General features: G+C 38.2%; 1 protein-coding gene and 1 pseudogene across 5 annotated transcripts in view; one reads left to right on the plus strand and one right to left on the minus strand.

The window, feature by feature from the left end:
• The first annotated feature begins 660 nt into the window (after positions 1 to 660).
• On the plus strand, positions 661 to 1,710 carry LOC149819480 (ethylene-responsive transcription factor 1A pseudogene; annotated as a pseudogene). The gene has a single exon (XR_016427370.1). The product of XR_016427370.1 is annotated as an ethylene-responsive transcription factor 1A pseudogene (transcript).
• A 593-nt stretch (positions 1,711 to 2,303) lies between these two features.
• Positions 2,304 to 18,596, minus strand: part of LOC149819481 (COP9 signalosome complex subunit 7-like) — a 34,055-nt gene continuing 17,762 nt past the window's right edge. The window contains exons 4-9 of one of the 4 annotated variants that reach the window (XM_089985552.1): positions 15,656 to 15,745; positions 14,477 to 14,521; positions 14,318 to 14,388; positions 3,509 to 3,641; positions 3,316 to 3,398; positions 2,304 to 2,755 (exon numbers count right to left, since the gene is read on the minus strand). In XM_089985552.1, the coding sequence (XP_089841678.1) occupies positions 2,734 to 2,755; positions 3,316 to 3,398; positions 3,509 to 3,641; positions 14,318 to 14,388; positions 14,477 to 14,521; positions 15,656 to 15,745 (444 nt within the window). In that variant the 3' untranslated portion in view covers positions 2,304 to 2,733. Of the gene's footprint in view, positions 2,764 to 3,315; positions 3,419 to 3,508; positions 3,642 to 14,317; positions 14,389 to 14,476; positions 14,522 to 15,655; positions 15,746 to 18,596 lie in introns of all 4 variants that reach the window. The other 3 variants (XM_089985551.1, XM_089985553.1, XM_089985554.1) reach the window with 3 other exon arrangements.

Below are 18,596 nucleotides of genomic sequence, written 5' to 3' on the forward strand. Positions count from 1 at the left end.
TTGTGAAAAAACATTGAAAATGCTTGTATATATATATATGTGTGTGTGTGTGTTATTATTGTGATAATTAAAGTAAATTTTCTTAATCACCACATTGAGCTCCATGGCCCAAGGTGTAAAGCTGAAAGCAACAACGGATGTTATCATGTGACATATGATGACACCCATCTTACATTCAATCTTAGCAGTCCAAACCAATGGTTAGCTTCTTTCACCTGTATGCGGACTGATGGTAACCGTTAAAAAGCAACAGTTGAACGGCCAAGATCAATGTAGATCTGCCTGACATCATATGATAAAGATCTTTTTAGCTGAAAGTTCCCGAAATAAAGCTTCATGGGACGTCGGCCTTTAACCGGCTCCGTCAGATAAAGGCAGCGGGGGCAAAATAATGCCCACACGGGACGGGCCCACAAATCTTTTTAGCGACACTTCACAGAAGCATCCCGTCCGCGGGGCCCACCTCATCTTCCGGCTGACGTCAGATCCGGTTGCGTAAGCAAAATGGACGAACCGGGCATGACAGCACGTGCTGCCTTTGCGCCCGATCGAAGCTTCATGGAAAGCCGCCCCAAATCTTCTTACAGAACCCCGTTATCCTCTCCAATCCAATCCCCACCCTTATAAAAGCACTCCGCCTTCCACCCACCTTCCCTTGCGCTACTTCAGACTCTCCCTAGCCCACCTGAAACAAAACCGTCCATCACCGCCCAGATGATGTACGGGTGCACCAGCAGCAGCAGAGACCAGGCGGTGCTTGACTCCATCCGGCAGCACCTCCTCGACGAGAGCGACCCCTTCCCTTTACTGCCGGAATCCATCGCAGAGCCGCCCTTCCTCCGCTGCCCCAGCTTCGGATCCCTCTTCCCCTGCCTGACCCACGGCTGGGGCGAGCTCCCCATCAAGGAGAACGACTCCGATGAAATGGTCCTCCGCCACGACATCTCCGTCGACTGGTCGCCCTTCCAACCGGTTACGGCCGCTGCCATCAAGCCCGAACCCGTTGAGACGTCACCATCTCCGCCCGCGACGCCCGCTCCCAAGGGGAAGCACTACCGGGGAGTCCGGCAGCGGCCGTGCGGGAAATTCGCCTCCCAGATCCGAGACCCGGCCAAGAACGGCGCCCGCGTCTGGCTCGGCACGTATGAGACGGCGGAGGAGGCCGCGTTCGCCTACGACCGTGCGGCTTACCGGATACGCGGCAGACGGGCTCTACTCAATTTCCCGTTGGAGGTCGACTCTCTGGCGGTGGAGCCAGCACCGGTCTCGCCGGCAAAGAGGTCGGCCTCGTCATCGCCTTCACCGAAGCAGCGTTGGAAGCAGGTCTCAGCAGGCTCCGTCCCGGCTTAAGCCCACACCGGTCCGGACTTCGGCGGCAGGCAGGGAATGCTTCCGGCGAATCTCAGTGGGGCCACCTCTTTCCTAAGCGGAGAGCAGCTATTGGTAAATTAAAGAACGACGTCCCTACACGTCATCAAGAGCGGGTGAATCTCTTTCCTACGTGGCAAGTATCTATTCGTGAAGGTCCAGCGTGTGGATCATTGTTTCCTACGTGGGAAAGACACGTGGCTTACAAGTGCACCTCGTCCTCGTGTGCAGTAGTAATAAACAGAAAAAGGAAGGCTCAGAATCGGGGACTGTTTGTAAAAGTGTCGTGTTCTGGGCCGTTTGATAAAAAATTTATTTAATTAAATTCTCTTTCCTCTAAAATAACCCTTCGACAATGCTCAAAAACGACACCGGGGAACTCAACAAAGAACCAGTCTCAAGTACCAACGGGGTCTCCGCTTGTGTGGCAGGAGCGGTTAGTGCACGTCACCTTGTCTTGGGACGTTGCAAGTTCGAATCCCTATGGTATAGTTGCATAACTAGTAAGGTCTGACCTAACCCCATTTTTGTCTGTCCAAAAAAAAAAAAAAACAGTCTCAAGCAACTACTGCGCGGGTCCGAACCACCATCATGTGGACACTACTGAAAGGACGCAGGACACGCCATTCTTGTGCACTTTTCCCTTGAAAATAACATAGAAGGGGCAAGAGAGTAAATGGGAGTATCATTGTGACATAGGCTTCAAAGCCCGGGTCGGTTCGACCTTTCGAGCCCACTTTCGGCTCAGCCAACCAACTCAAAACTCTTCGTCATTTTTGAAAGACGAAAACCAAGCGGACTTCCAGTAAACATGCTAATCCTTGAAAAATAAAGCAAAAGACAAAGAATCAAGTGAGATAGCTGAATGGTAAGGTCGCACTATCATAACTCAGGGTTCTAAGGTTCAAATCTCACTGTCGCCGGGGGGTTATCCGCCCCCCCCCCCCCCGACTTGCGAGAAGGTGAGTACATAATGAACCGGGCCAAGGGCCATTGCGAAGGAAATTTTGTCCCAGAAACAGCAACTCCGCAGGGACCAAATGAGATCATTGAATAATTAAGTTGCACCGTCATAACCGGGGGTCTGTGGTTTGAATCCCACGGGATTTATCCCAGCACGACTATCCAAAAAGAAAAGACAATCCTGTAAATTTCCACATATATAACAAAAAAAATGTCAGATATAACTTCAAATTCATGTTAAAGAGAGCGTATAAATGGTAGAACCATCGCCGTATATCTGGAGACTCAGCACAAGAAGATGGCGGACGTCAAACTGTCACTGGAATGCCATCAACAAAAAGAGTGAACCCGATGATGCGCTCAGATAATTCGCCCACAAAGAGCCCACTCGCACCCAGCATTCTACACCAATGGCTGCCGCCTTCTGCAAAGCTTCCACAATTTCACGAAAATCAGTAACTCTGGATTTCATGGCACATGACTGTACAAGCATACAAGGGCATGTCAACCAATCACGAAATTGTGATCAACACCTGAATCATGCAAAAAGACCAGGCTAAGCCGGGTGCGAACAACCAGGGGCGGAGCTACATATGGGCCAGGCCCTCTCTCTCTCTCTCTCTCTCTCTCTCTCTGCCAGCGGGTCCAATTGCCACACACACAGTCACACACCTGTGCCCACCCTAATTTGGATATCTGGCTCCACCACCAGATCAACAAAGTCCTTTGAGCACTACCAGTCTAGAGACATGCATATCCAGATGTTTTTTGAGAACTACAAGATATAGGAAGTGAATGACAAGATGCAAATGGGCCACAACCAATGAGGTCAAGTGGGCTACCAATCGGATATGAATCCATATCAAGACTACTCAAAGCAGAGCCAAGATTGTACACACTACTTGTATGGGTGCACTATGCATATACATACAAGGAGAGCTCGAGAATTTTTCAGTTCAGCAAATCATATCACAGCAAAATTACCTCTTGGGTCGGCTTCGGTCTTCTTCATAATCCATCACTCCGGGCTCAGAATACTCCTCATGGCCTCGCAAGTCCATGTCGGTCTGCTTACAGTTTGTAACTTCTGCCATCAAGTAAGTAAGATGCTTTCGACTAACATATCCTGCACCCCGTAAGTATATTCTTTTCTTAAGATAGCATGAGTTTTACTGACCTTGATGTTCTTCTTTACTTCATCAATCTTATCATCAACCTCCTTTCGGTGTTTTCTTTCCAGCTCACCCATGGTATCAGCCCATCTGATTTTGTCTTGGATCGTCAATAGCAAATTATCTGAAGTAGCAAACCTACAGACGAACCCATGCTATTAGAAACTTCATCAACTGACCACAAACCAGCTTGCCACATACTGCTTGGTTCAGATTCTTATCATGTATTCAAGAGCACTAAAACCTGATCCAAAAATCGCTGCCCGGATCAAACTGCTAACCCGTCTGGTTTTTTCTTTTGAGTCACTTGAGTGCTTTATTAGTTTTCTATAATGATCATGTTTCAAACATGGATTCAAGATGTCCATTAAACAAGAGACTACAGGCCACCATTACCAAGGACTACATCATTCTTACCTAGGAAAATGTAATGAAGTATGTGGAAATATAAAGAATGCTTAATGCATTCAAAAATGTCCTACAATGGACAAATACATGAGAGAGAGATAAGAGAAAAGTCCACTGTAAGACAATACAACAAGCCTTTACAAGGTAACAATAAAAATAACAAAAGATTTTATTACAGAAGAGCTCTAAGGCTTAACAAATACAAGGGAGAATGACCCCTATTTAAACAAAAAGAAAATAGAAAAGAGTAGCCATTGGGGGCTCCCCATGGTGTCGTTGGGACCCCCAATGCATATGCAAAAAGAAAATTTTAAAAGAAAATAAAAATAAAGATTTAATAAAATAGTTGTTTCTAGAAACAATTATGTAAAATGACAAAAATACCCCTATCAAGTGTATATATATATATATATATATATATATTAACACCTCCCTCAAACTTTATGGAAAAATGACTGAAAGTTTGCTAAGAAGAAAAATAAAACGGGGAGCATAGAGAGTTTTAGTGAAGAAGTCCGCCAACTGATACTCTGATGTGACATATGGTAGGGTAACTGTTCCTCTCAAATATTCATCATGAACATAGTGGAAGTCCATCTATATATGATTGGTGCGCTCATGGAATGTGTGATTGTTGGCGATATAAATCTCACTTTTGTTGTCGCAGTACAGCTTCGAAGGACTAGAGATGTCTACATCCATATCTCTGAGAAGACTTCGTATCCAAACGAGTTCCATTGTGGTAGTTGTCATAGTCATGTATTTAGCTTCAGTAGAAGACAACGAAATTTTCTGCTTCTTCTTGCATCTCCAGGCAATTAAAAAATCTCTTAAAATAGAAACCAATAGTTGAGATTCTATCATTTGAGTTACCTCCCCAATCTGCATCAGTATAGGCAAGCAAATTTAATGAAGAGGATGAGGATAGAAATAGCCCTTTAGTGATGGTATCTTTTATATATCTGACGATTCATAGTACGACACTCATATGCACAGTTGTAAGAGCATGTTTAAACTAGCTAGCAAAGTGAATGACATATGCAATATCTGGTCTGGTAATGGACAGATAAGTGAGAGAACCAATGAGTTGTCTGTAGGGTGTAGGATCTTCTAGAATAACCTCATCCTCCAGTCTTAACTTAGCATTGATCACTTCAAGAGTCTCCACCTTGTCATCTGAAATTTCAGATTTAATACATATATCTGCAACAAGCTTCATTTGCAAAAGTATATATCCTCTGGGAGAATATGCAACTTCAATTCCTAAGAAATATCTCAAGAATCCTAAGTCAGGCATATCAAAATTATCTTTTAACATATTTTTAACATTACAAATACCAACTTGATCATTTCCTATTATAATCATGACATCAACAGTTTCTACATTTTTGACAAAGAGAGCAATGTCAGTATAGCATGAACAGAAACCCAGATTAATCATAATATCACTAAATCTATCATACCAAGCCTTGGGAGCTTGTTTAAGACCATTATAAAGCTTTTAAAAGTTTAAGAGTTTGACCTTATCTAATGTTAAATCTCGACGGAGGATCCATGTAGACTTCTTCATTTAGTTTTCCATTAAGAAAAACATTTTTAATAACTAATTAATATATAGGTCATTTTTTAGTTGAAGCCATAGCTATTAAAGTTTTAATACTAGTCATTCTAGCTACGGGCGCAAAAGTTTTCTTATAATCAATGTTGTATTCTTGTGAATATCCTTTAGAAACTAATCTTGTTTTATATCATTCTAAAGAACCATCACTTTTAGTCTTAACTTTAAAAACCCACCGACATTCAATTGGTTTTTTATTTGGAGGAAGTTTAACTATTTTCCAAGTGGTAGTCTTTTTAGAGCATCTAGTTCAATTTTAATGGCTTCTACCCAATATGGTATATTTTTTACTTGATTATAATGTGCAGGCTCATGATTTGAGTGTAAAGTTATTAGACAAGCCTTATAATTAGGTGTAGTGATTCATATGACAGAAACCTATTTGGTGAAATGGATTCTCTAGTAGATCGCCTAAGAGAGGTTTCTTCTATAGATTCATTATTTTGAGAAAATTTTTCTAAAACACTAATGGGTTTATCTTGTTCACACCGGGTATAAACATGGATATTTTTATCAATGATGTCATCACAACTTGGTGATGTTTCAATATTAGGATGTGTATCATCCATTACTTCAAAAAGATTTAAAGAATCATCATACATATCTTTCGTTGGGGAAAAATCATATAAGAACATATAGTCAATTTCATCGCTTTTATCAATATTTTCAAAACCATTTTCATCTTCTAAGAATGACACATCTTTTGAAACATAAAGTTTATTGTTTTGGTAATCAAAGCATTTATATCCTTTTTTATTTTCACCATATCCAAGGAAAACACATTCAATCGCCTTTAGAGACAACTTATCTCTTTTATGCAAAAGAACAAAACATTTGCAAGAAAAAGTACGAAGACGATTGAAATCGGGCATAATGTTAAAAAAAAAAATCATGAGATATTTTTTAAAATTGATGACGACATACAATTTATTAAATAGGTGGAAGTTAAGACAACTTCAACCCAAAAATTCTTAAGAATATTTTTAGAAATAAGCAATGTTCTATCGGTTTGTATAATATGCCTATGTTTTCTTTCTGCTAGCCCGTTTTGTTGTGGAGTTCTAGGACATGATCTTTAATGACAAATTCTATTTTGCTTCAAATAATCTTGAAAATCATTGGATAGGTATTCTCCACCCGAATCAGATCTAAGAATGGATATGCTACTTTGAAATTGATTTTGAATTTTTAGGCAAAATTGTTTAAAGAAGAAAAAAACTTCTGATTTAAGATTAAGGAAATAAATCCATGCATATCCAGTAAAGTCATCGATGAATGTTACGTAATATGAATAACCACCTTTAGATATAACCGATGATGGACCCCAAACATCCGAATGCACTAATTCAAAAGGTCTTACTGAAATAAAAGTTCAAGTTGAAAATAAAATAGATTCCAATCTTTCCAAAAATGCAATCTTTGCAATTTATACCTTTTTCTTTACAAAATTTGTTTCCAAAAGAAAAAATTGCATTTTAGAGTAACTTGGATGTCCAAGTCTTTTATGCCAAGTTTCAATACTTTTGTCTTTGACATAAGTATAAAAAGAGTTTGTACGAAGAGTCAAATGATCCATATAGTAGAGGTCTCCCTTCTTGTGGCCTTGCCCAATCCGCTTCCTAAACTGGAGATTTTGTACAAAGCATCCATTAGATAAGAAAGATATTTCACATCTATGGTCGGCAATTTGGGAAACCGAGAAAAGATTTAGAATTAATTTTGGAACCACTCTTTTGAAACAAACAAAAAAATGAGAAATTTTAGGATCTAGTGTTCATATACCTTTTATTTTTAGAAAAGTTCCATCGACCGTCGAAACACAAAATATTTTTGAATTAGTAAATACATCGATTAAATCATTTTCATAAAGAGGCATATGAAAGGATACCCCGGAATCTAAAATCCAAGAATACATATCGGGTGGTGACGTAGAAGCAATGGCGGCACCCGATGTAGAGAAAGTAGCTTTGAATATTTGTTGAAGAGCCATGGATATTTGTCCAAGAGTTTTCTTGAGATAACGCTCTTGCCTTCATCTTGTTTTTTGTTGGTTGATTCTTTGACGGAAGCAACCTTAGGTTTGAAAGTTCTACATAATTTTGGGCAAGCGGGTTTAATATGACCTGACTCATAACAATGATGACAAACAATCATCTTTCTACCTCCATTATAGTTACCTTGCTTTTCAAAGTGTGATGGTTTGTATTTTTAACATTGTTGCTGGGTTTAGATACGGCAAGGACTTCATCTACATTTTTAATCAAGACAAGCCAAGTTTTTTCTTGGGTAATTTCGGCAATAGAAGAATAGATCTATGTAGAAGAGAGGATCTTGTTCAAATTCGGGACAAAGCTCAAATAGAAATTAAAGCAATCTTTCTTGTTCTATTTGCTTTTGCCTAAGTTCTACATCCTCTATAGCAACCCATTTAGGCTCCAAAAAAGTTAACTCATCCCATAGAGGATTTAGAGCACTATAATAGTCTTGAATGCTCAAATCACCTTGCTTAGTGGTTCATAATTTGTATTGCAAAAGGTATGCTCTTGCAAGATCTTTTTGGGTATACATATCATTCATAAAGAACCAAGCCTCATTAGCTCTACGAAATTTAGCTATATTTGCACATACCTTGAGTTCAACATTATTCATAAACCATGCAAGGATTTTTGCATGATTGCTCTCTCAATCCTCCATCTTTCTTTGATGTTCTTCAATAGCCTTGAGGCGAGCATCTCCCTCAAGAGCCTTTTCTTGACCTCCTTCGATCTTAGTGAGCTTTAGTTGAGGTTCTGAAATAGAAGCCATATCATAACCCCAAAGTTTTTTTCCCTTGAGATTATTTTTCATTGCGGATGCTCACGTCATGTAGTTCTTGCCATTGAGCTTGAAGGATAAGTCGATCTTGGATTCTATTGCACCAACACAATATGAGAGGAAGGATGGAGAGGCAAATCACGGTTTCAATCTTTCAAGAATCATATGGCTATGATACCATGTACTGAAGTATGCGAAAATATAAAGAATGCTTAATGCATTCAAAAATGTTCTGCAATGGACAAATACAAGAGAGAGAGATAAGAGAAATGTCCCCTATGAGACAAGGCAACAATAAAAATAACAAAAGATTTTATTAGAGAGGAGCTCTAAGGCTTAACAAATACATGGGGGAATGACCCCTATTTATACAAAAAGAAAATAGGAAAAGAGGATCCATTGGGGGCTCCCCTGTAATGAAGTATGCGGAAGAATTTAAGAATGCAAATGCATTCACAATGTCCAACACCGGACTAATACACAAGCATAAGAGAATAGGATTCCAAAAGGAAACAATGCAAAAGGCCTTCAAAGAAGGCTACAACTATAAAATGTACTCTTTATTATAAAAGAGGAGCTTGCAAAAGCATGAAGAATTACAAGGGGATGCACCCCTATTTATACATCAAGGAGGCACTTAGGGGCTCCCAATAGAGTCGTTGGGAGCCCCCAACAGTCACAATTGTGACCGTTGGGGGCCCTAACGACTCTATGGTGGGCCCCTAAGTGGCTCAAAAAGAAAGTTTTAAAAAATAAATAAAGAATAAAGAATAAAGAAAATAAAAGGAGAAGAAAAACAAGTGCCCCTATTGGGTACTTATGAAATGACCATAATACCCCTATCGGGTATTATGATATATATATATAATAGTACATTTATTTTAACACCCCCCCTCAAACTTTACGGGGAGATGACCGAAAGTTTGCCAAGAAGAAACAAAAAACGAGGAGCAGGAAGTGCTTTAGTAAAAAAATCTGCGAGCTAGTATTCGGATGTGACATATGGCAATGTAACTGTCCCAAGGAGATACTCATCATGAACATAGTGACAGTCCATTTCTATATGTTTAGTCTGCTCATGGAAGGTGTGGTTGCTGGCAATATAGATGGCACTTTTGTTGTCGCAGCAGAGCTTCGAAGCACCCGAAATTTCAACTCTCATATCTTGAAGAAGACTTCGAAGCCATACAAGTTCCATTATAGTAATTGTCATAGCCCGATACTCAGCTTCAGTGGAAGATAATGAGACTTTCTGTTGTTTCTTGCATCTCCAGGCGATCAACGAATCTCCTAAAAAGACACAAAAGCCAATAGTTGAGATTCAATCATTTGGGTTACCTCCCCAATCAGCATCAGTATAAGCAAGTAAATTTAATGAAGAGAGTGAAGATAGGAATAGCCCTTTAGTTAAAGTATTTTTGATGTAGTGAATGATCCAAAGCACAACACTCATATGCACAGTTGTAGAGGCATGCTGAAATTGGCTTGCGGAGTGCACAGCATGAGCAATATCAGACATGGTGATAGTCAGATAGGTGAGAGATCCAATGAGTTGTTGGTAAGGTGTAGGATCATCCAGCAGAACTCCATCCTCCAACCATAGTTTAGCATTGATAACCTCGAGAGTTTCCACTTTTTTGTTATCTGAAATTTCAGATTTGGAACATATATCTGCAACAAGCTTCATCTGTGACAAAATATACCCTCGGGGAGAGTATGCTACTTCAATACCAAGAAAATACCTAAGAAAACCCAAATACTTTCATCATTACCTGTGATGATCATATCATCAACATAAAGCATAATGATGATAATACTATTACCTACACTTTTAACAAAGAGAGCAGTGTCAGTATAATATGAATGAAATCCCAATTTTATCATGATAGCACTAAATCTATCATACCAAGCCTTAGGGGCGTGTTTAAGGCCATATAAAGCTTTTAATAATCGAAGAGTTTGACCTTGGTTAAGATTAATTCCCGGAGGAGGATCCATATATACTTCTTCATTTAATTGACCATTAAGAAAGACATTTTTAACATCTAGTTGAAATATAGGTCATTTCTTTGATGATGCTACAGCAATTAGAGTTCTAACACTTGTCATGCGAGCCACAGGGGCAAAAGTCTCCTCATAATCAATGTCATATTCTTGTGAGTATCCCTTAGCAACTAATCTGGCTTTATATCGTTCTAGAGAACCATCACTTTTTGTCTTGACTTTGTAAACCCACCGACATCCAATAGCTTTTTTATTTAGAGGAAGTTGAACTATTTCCCAAGTTTTAGCCTTATTTAAAGCATCTAGCTCAACTCTCATTCCTTCAACCCAATGAGGTGTATTTTTTGCTTGATTATAATAAGGTTCATAGTATGAATGCAAGGCTATTAGACAAGCTCTATAGTTAGGTGAGAGAGATTCATATAAGACAAACCACAAACCTATTAGGTGGAATTGATTCCCTAGAGGATCGCCTAAGGGAGATTTCTTCTAGAGGTTCATTAAGCCGGAAGAATTTTTCTAAAGCACTAATAAGTTGCTCTTGCTCATGCCGGGTGTAAACTTGGAGATTGTCACCATTAGTTGGTGATACCTCAATACCATGAGAATCATCACTATGAGTATTTTCTAGGATTTTCGGATGACTTAAAGAGTCATCATTTGGATCTTCTAAAAGATCATTGAGAAACATATATTTGATTTCATTGGGTTTATCTAATATTTCAAAACCATTTTCATCTTCTAAAAAAGTCACATCTTTAGAGACAAATAACTTGTTTTTATAGTCAAAGCATCTATAGCCTTTTTTTATTTTCACCATATCCTAAAAATACACATTCAATTGCTTTTGATGACAACTTATCTCTTTTATGTAAAAGAACAAAACATTTACATCCAAAAAATATGAAGATGATTGTAATCAGGTGTTAGGTTAAAAAGCTTTTCATAAGGAGAGAGATTATTTAATTTTGAAGATGACATTCTATTGATTAAATAGGCGGAGGTTAACACGGCTTCAGCCCAAAAAAATTTAGGAATATTTTTAGAAATAAGTAATGATCTAGTGGTTTCTAAAATATGTCTATGTTTTCTTTCAGCTAGACTGTTTTGTTGAGGAGTTCTTGGGCATGATCTTTGATGACAAATGTCATGTTTTAAATATGATTGAAACTCATTTAATAAGTATTCTCCACCCGAATCGGATCTAAGAATGGATATGCGGCTTTGAAATTGATTTTAAACTTTTGCATAAAATTCTTTGAAAAAGTTAAAAACTTCCGATTTAAGGTTAAGAAAATAAATCCATTCATATCTAGTATAATCATCAATAAAAGTAACATAATATGAATAACCACCTTTAGTTAGAACCGAAAATGGTCCCCATACATCGGAATGCAACAATTCAAAAGGTCTTGTTGACACAAAGGTTCTTATAGGAAAAGGAATAGACTTCATTTTCCAAAAATGCAATCTTTGTAATTGATATCTTTTTCTTTACAAAACTTGTTTCTAAAAGGAAAAAGATACATTTTAGAGTAACTTGGATGTCCAAGTCTTTTATGCCAAGCTTCAATATTTTTATTTTGGACATAAGTACAAAAAGAGGTATTAGGGAGCGTTAAGTGATCCATAAAATAAAGATCTCTCTTTCTATGGCATTGCCCAATCCGCTTCCCGGACCGGAGATCCTGCACAAAGCACCCTTGAGATGAGAAAGATATTTCACATCCATGGTCGGCAATTTAGGAAACGAAAAAAAGGTTAAGATTTAGTTTAGGAACTATTCTTACTTTTGAAAAAAAGAAATTTTGAATATTTTTAAGATTAAGAGTTCCAATACCATTTATTTTGAGAAAAGTTTCATCGGCCGTAGAGACACAAGATATTTTTGAATTGGTGCTTACGTTGGTTAATGCATTTTCATGGGGAGTCATGTGAAAAGAAGCTCCGGAATCTAAAATCCAAAAATACGTACCGGAAGGAGATGATGAGGCAATGGCGGCACCGGAGGAGGAAGAAATGGCCTTTAGAATTTGTTGGAGAGCCATGGAAATTTGACCAAGAGTGTCCATGAGATCCCCATTTTTGCCTTCATCTTCTTTGGTGGAAGGTTCCTCAACGGAAGCCACCTTTGGCTTGAAAGTCCCATTTAACTTTGGACAAACGGGTTTGATATGTCCCGGCTCATAACAATGATGACATATAATCGTCTTCCTTCCACCACTCCCTTGTTTACCAAAATGAGGTGGCTTGTATGTTTTAACATGATTGTCGGGTTTAGACACGGCAAGAACTTCATCTATACTTTTACTCATGCCATACCTAGTCTCTTCTTGAGTGATTTCGGCAATAGCATCCTCTAATGGAGGAATAGTAGATCTATGGAGGAGTGAGGATCTTGTCCGAATTTAGGACGAAGCCCAAATAAAAATTGAAACAATCTATCTTGTTCCATTTGTTTTTGTCTTAGTTTCATATCCTCCATAGCTACCCATTTAGGCTCTAAAAGAGCCAATTCATCCCACAAAGGATTTAGAGCACTATAGTAATCTTGTATGCTCATATCCCCTTGTTTTGTGATTCTCACTTTTTCTTGCAAGAAATAAGCTCTTGCAAGATCCTTTTGGGTATACATACCCTTTATAAAAAACCAAACTTCATTGGCTCGGTGAAATTTAGCAATATTTGCACATATCTTAAGTTCAACATTATTCATAAACCATGCTAGGATTTTTGCATGGTTGCTCTCCCAATCTTCCATTTGGCGATGATGATCTTCAATTGCTTTGAGCCAAGCATCACCTTCAAGAGCTTTCTCTTGATCTCCTTCCATCTTTGTGAGCTTAAGTTGGGGTTCCGGAACGGTCCCCATTACATAACCCCAAAGCTTCTTTCCTTTGAGATTATTTTTCATTGTAGATGCCCACATCATGTAATTTTTTTCATTGAGCTTGAATGATAGGTCGATCTTGGCTTCCATTGCTTCAATACAAAGATTCAAAAAGGAAGAAGGTAGAGAGAGACAAGATTTCACCTTAGAGATTTGAATGGCTCTGATACCATGTAATGAAGTATGCGGAAGAATTTAAGAATGCAAATGCATTCACAATGTCCAACACCGGACTAATACACAAGCATAAGAGAATAGGATTCCACAAGGAAACAATGCAAAAGGCCTTCAAAGAAGGCTACAACTATAAAATGTACTCTTTATTATAAAAGAGGAGCTTGCAAAAGCATGAAGAATTACAAGGGGATGCACCCGGAGGCACTTAGGGGCTCCCAATAGAGTCGTTGGGAGCCCCCAACGGTCACAATTGTGACTATTGGGAGCCCCAACGACTCTATGGTGGGGCCCCTGAGTGGCTCAAAAAGAAAGATTTAAAAAATAAAAAAAGAATAAAGAAAATAAAAGGAGAAGTAAAACAAGTACCCCTATTGGGTACTTGTGAAATGACCATAATACCCCTATCAGGTATTATGATGTATTTGGATATATATATATATATATATATATATATATATATATATAATAGTACATTTATTTTAACACTCCCCATGGTGTTGTTGGGAGCCCCCAACGGGCATATTTATGACCATTGGGGGTCCCAACGACTCCATGTGGGACCCCCAATGCATGTGCAAAAATGGAGATTTTAAAAAAAGATAAAAAGAAAAAGAAAATAAAAATAGAGATTTAATAAAATAGTTGTTTCTAGAAACAACTATGTAAAATAACAAAAATACCCCTATTGGGTATTATATATATATATATATATATATATATATATATATATATATATATATATATTAACAGGAAATACTCATAAATAGTAAGGGCATTCGGTCAGATTCAAGAAGCTTGCACTATTCAGGAAATGAGCAGTGTATTTGGCATTTCTATAAGTTTACGATTTCTAAGAAGGCCTTTTCCCACATTTTCTCATATGAGATCCACTAGAAAAATTACCAGCTTGACAGTGTCTGTATCATGCTATCAAGCTGTGCAGGTCTCAGATCCCTCCCAGCAGCAAATTGCACCTGTGCCAAAATTTAATCACAAGTGTAAAGGAACCGTTCTTTTGGTTTTCCATCTTCAAGACACAGTTCTTGTAAAATATGTCTTCACCTCAAAGCATCTACGCCACTGATCCAGCTTTCCTCTAACTATACCCTAAAAAAGGAAATAATATCAATATCTTTTATTTGTATAAAACTGCAATAGCAAATAGTTAACCATACACAACATCAGGATGCAGATTGACATGCATGCAGGATAAATAAGAGACTGAACACCACTATGCAAACACTTGAGGTGCTCAGTCAGTGAATGCCTGTACTCGCTAAACTTAGTTTGTAGATTGGAGAAGGCTGCCCATCCCAAGCCCTCAAAGCAATTATAGAGTCAACCCTATTCATCAAGTCATTAGCAACCATACCATGTGACGTGTCGCATTGGAATGACTTGTTAATGATGTAAAGTCACATTTGTTTTAGAAATACCTGGGCACAAGTTATCTTACTCAAGAGCTAACAGCTGAAACAGTAACTACAAATTCATCATAGCCCCTGATATCAAGAATCCAAATAACCTTACAGACATTAAAGGAGCAACTCTCCTGTATTGAGGACACCAAAAGTTTCAGATATGACACATGCAAAATTTCATGTGAGTATGCAACATTTAGAGCTACTCAGTGTACCACATAATACACAACTACTGATGCATTAAAAAAACCAGAGTTTTTAGGAGCATCCAGCCATTAAAGGGCATTGCTTTGGAATAAAGATCACTCCTGAGTTAGTAACAAAAAAAAACACATGCATAAATTCCCACGGTTCAAAAACCAACACGTGAGGACTAAAAAGCACCTCCAATAACCAAATTACAAAATTCACATCTTAAAGGTTTGTTCATGACATTTAGGGTAACTTTGGTTTGCTGGGCCTCGTGATTCCAAATCAAATTTGATCCTCATGTGATTCCAAATCGAATTTGATTTGGAGTCATATGAATCAGAATCACAAGAGGCCCCTTGTGATTCTAATTATCACGTAAATGAGAAAACAACTCTCATTTGCAAAGGAAAATTAGCGCTAATTTTTCACACATTTTCTGATGTTTGGTTAGCCAATGCCAATGAGATTCATTCTCTCATTTGCATGAGAGCCCGAATCGCATGAGCCATTACCAAACATGCCCTTATAATTCTCAGTCCTTTAATGTGCTTAGGAGTTAGGACCATGCAAAAGATGAATGCTCAGACATGGGAATCTCTGGTTAAATAGCAGAGTAGAAAGTGCTTACCGCATACATGCACTCATTGATAAGGAAGTCCTCAAGTTCGCGCACATTTGAAACATCTAGTTGTTGCATCAATTGATCATAAGGAAGAACCTGAGTTCAAATGAAAAATAAAAGGATTGTCACCAAAAGGATTTGATTGATGATCTACCATCCACTGATAGGCTTACATCACAAATATGCACATTCTTCCTAAGGAACTTTATCAACAGTTTCTTATCATATGATGACTGAGAGAGCATCAAAATACATTAAAAATAAACAATATTAAACATCATAATACATGAGACATAAATAAACAGGACAAGGTAATAAGGAAATGGAAGAGTTTCACAATTGTAAGGAAAGAAAAGAACTTAAGGGTACAAAGAAATGCCTAAACTATCCGGCAAATGAACAAACAAGTCCCATGAGTCTGTTACAACACAATATTTACAGCTCAGTTTTAATAGAAATATGCAACATAAAAATCAAAGTGCATATCACAAATACCGAAAAGACAATCATAAGATATGACTTCGATATGTCCAAGTATGTGCATGCAAGCATTGGAACCTTTTTAGCACAAGAAAAAATTTGATGTGAAAAGCAACTATCCATCTTATTATAGACTTGTTGGAGGGAAAGTACCCAATGGGATTCAAAGCTGAGATGCCGCAATCAAAGATAAAGCACCTCTAGCACTAAGGGTCGATAAGATCCATTAATCTATCACAATATCATAACACTGCAATTATAAAACATAATTGTTCTTTACAAAACATAATGGAACCAACGTGGTGTGAAGTATGAACCAAAACTACAGGAAAGCTATAACATAAATGATATCATGAGCCACCAAAGTGAGGCATTATAGAAAGATGTGGTTGATGAGAAGGAACTAATAACTTAGGCTTGAGTTCCTGGCAGAAAATAAAATGAAAAATTCAGCCCTTTGTACAAAATCCCTATGCCTACCATAAGACCGCAAGTATCTATCACCTTGCCAAACTGGCAAGGACATTTAGATAAGTGCCACTTCACTAAGAAGGGATAGCTACTTGTTTTTGGTGAACACTGTAGTTTTCTGGGATCAAAACCAGATGCTCCTCTCTCCTGGTATAGCATACCTTATCATTCTTTAGCACCAACAAGAAATCTAATGACAATTTTAAATTGCTAATGAATGTAAATCAATTATTCTTCTTATTATGGCAAAAAATTGGGGGATAGCAACCCATGGGATTCAAAGCTGATCCCTCGGTTGCAGATAAAGCAGTGATTACCATGACAAAACTACAGTTTTGAAGGTCACATATTAGACAAAATTAGTTCTGATGAAAATCTTACTGTTAAATTCCACCTGCTAGTGTCCATTGTGTTGCTACCAACACCTACACTGGGATATTACCATATTAGCCTTCCCAAGCATATTCACATTCCATTCCTGCATTGATAACTATCATGTTGAACTCAAGCACTATCAATAAATCCTATATCATTGGACACTGCAATTTGGCCTCTTCATCAGATTAGAAACCCTTAGTGGGTTGGTCACGATTTTCAAAGCCTTCAGCTTGTCAACTGAAAAGTATTTCTCATAGTTGAACCAGGAAGGTCGCAGGCAATAAACACATCAGCAAAATTTGTGCCCTTATGCACACTAACATCCAGCATAGGTTGATAACTTGATCCACCAAACAGCATCTTAAAGGTTGTACATGCACAAGAAAACCAACAGATGATAGTATAGAGTAGTTCAAAGCAAGACATGCAGCTAAAATCTGCAGTCAAGGGCATATTGGACATTTGGAGTACATTGGATCTTTCCTCCAACAGTTAAGTTGGAAATCATTCCATACCTTGCCATCAATAATTTAGTCTTAAGAACATACTACATACAGCTCTAAAGAAGTAGCTTATATGACAGTCTCCTAGCTAGTTAGAAGCATAGTCACAGATATCTATTTTCAAAATATCGCGATATTATTGCTGTATTTTCAGCAAACGATACTATAGGTAAAATATTGCGATGTTTTGAAAATATCGCCAATTTGATAATATCGCAATAGTATCACGAGAATATCATGATATTATCAATTATTATTACTGTTTTAGTGTTTTTATCCATTTTCTGTATCCTAAATGTGTATTTTCTAACTTATTTTTGTTATTTTTGTATATTTGTATTTTAATAACCCCCGAGATTTTCCTGAGATTTATCATCAACCCTATAATATCGCGAGAAATAGCCTCACTGAGATATAGCCGATACCGATATTTGTGACTATGGTTAGAAGGAAATCTGCCTTGGAAAATGCACAAATGGAGAAGCACTACCCAAGAACTCAAAGAAGCACCACCCATATGATGTAAGAGCTCCCTTCCCACACTATATTGCATGGATCCCATTCTGGTGTTGCATAGCTCTTTGTTATTTTCTTAGCTCTCATGGTACCACAGTATTCTGGTTGTATACTGATGATAGTTCTCTGAAAAGAGGCACCAAAACTCATATTGAACAGATCATCAATCAGCTCAGTGATGATCTAGGAATTAAAGACCCTGGTCCTATGTCATATACACATTGGTAAGAAGGGTATGACATGGGAATTTTTAAGGTGAGGGTACAGGAGTACTGCTGTATGTGTGTGCCCTCCAGGGTTACCGGAAACGCCCATAGGCACGGGGAAGCACACATCCTAATTAAAACGCACTTCGGATGAGCGAAACGTGGCGCTTCCGAAACGTGCGGAGAAACAGCATTTTTAATTAGGATGTGTGCTTCCCATTATGGGGAAGTGCTCTTCCCACTTGCATCCCAATATCAAGAAATAAGTTTTTTTTTTTTTTGGGGGGGGGGGGGGGCTTGGAGTCTTTAACAAAAAAATTTGCCCAATATAGGGAAAACTTGATTCCTATTCGCTTCCCACTTGAATCCTAGGTCGCTTCCCTATTTACTTCT

The sequence above is a fragment of the Nuphar pumila genome, chromosome 13 (assembly GCF_984573655.1).
Source record: "Nuphar pumila chromosome 13, dmNupPumi1.hap1.1, whole genome shotgun sequence".
In the NCBI taxonomy this organism is placed as follows: domain Eukaryota; kingdom Viridiplantae; phylum Streptophyta; class Magnoliopsida; order Nymphaeales; family Nymphaeaceae; genus Nuphar; species Nuphar pumila.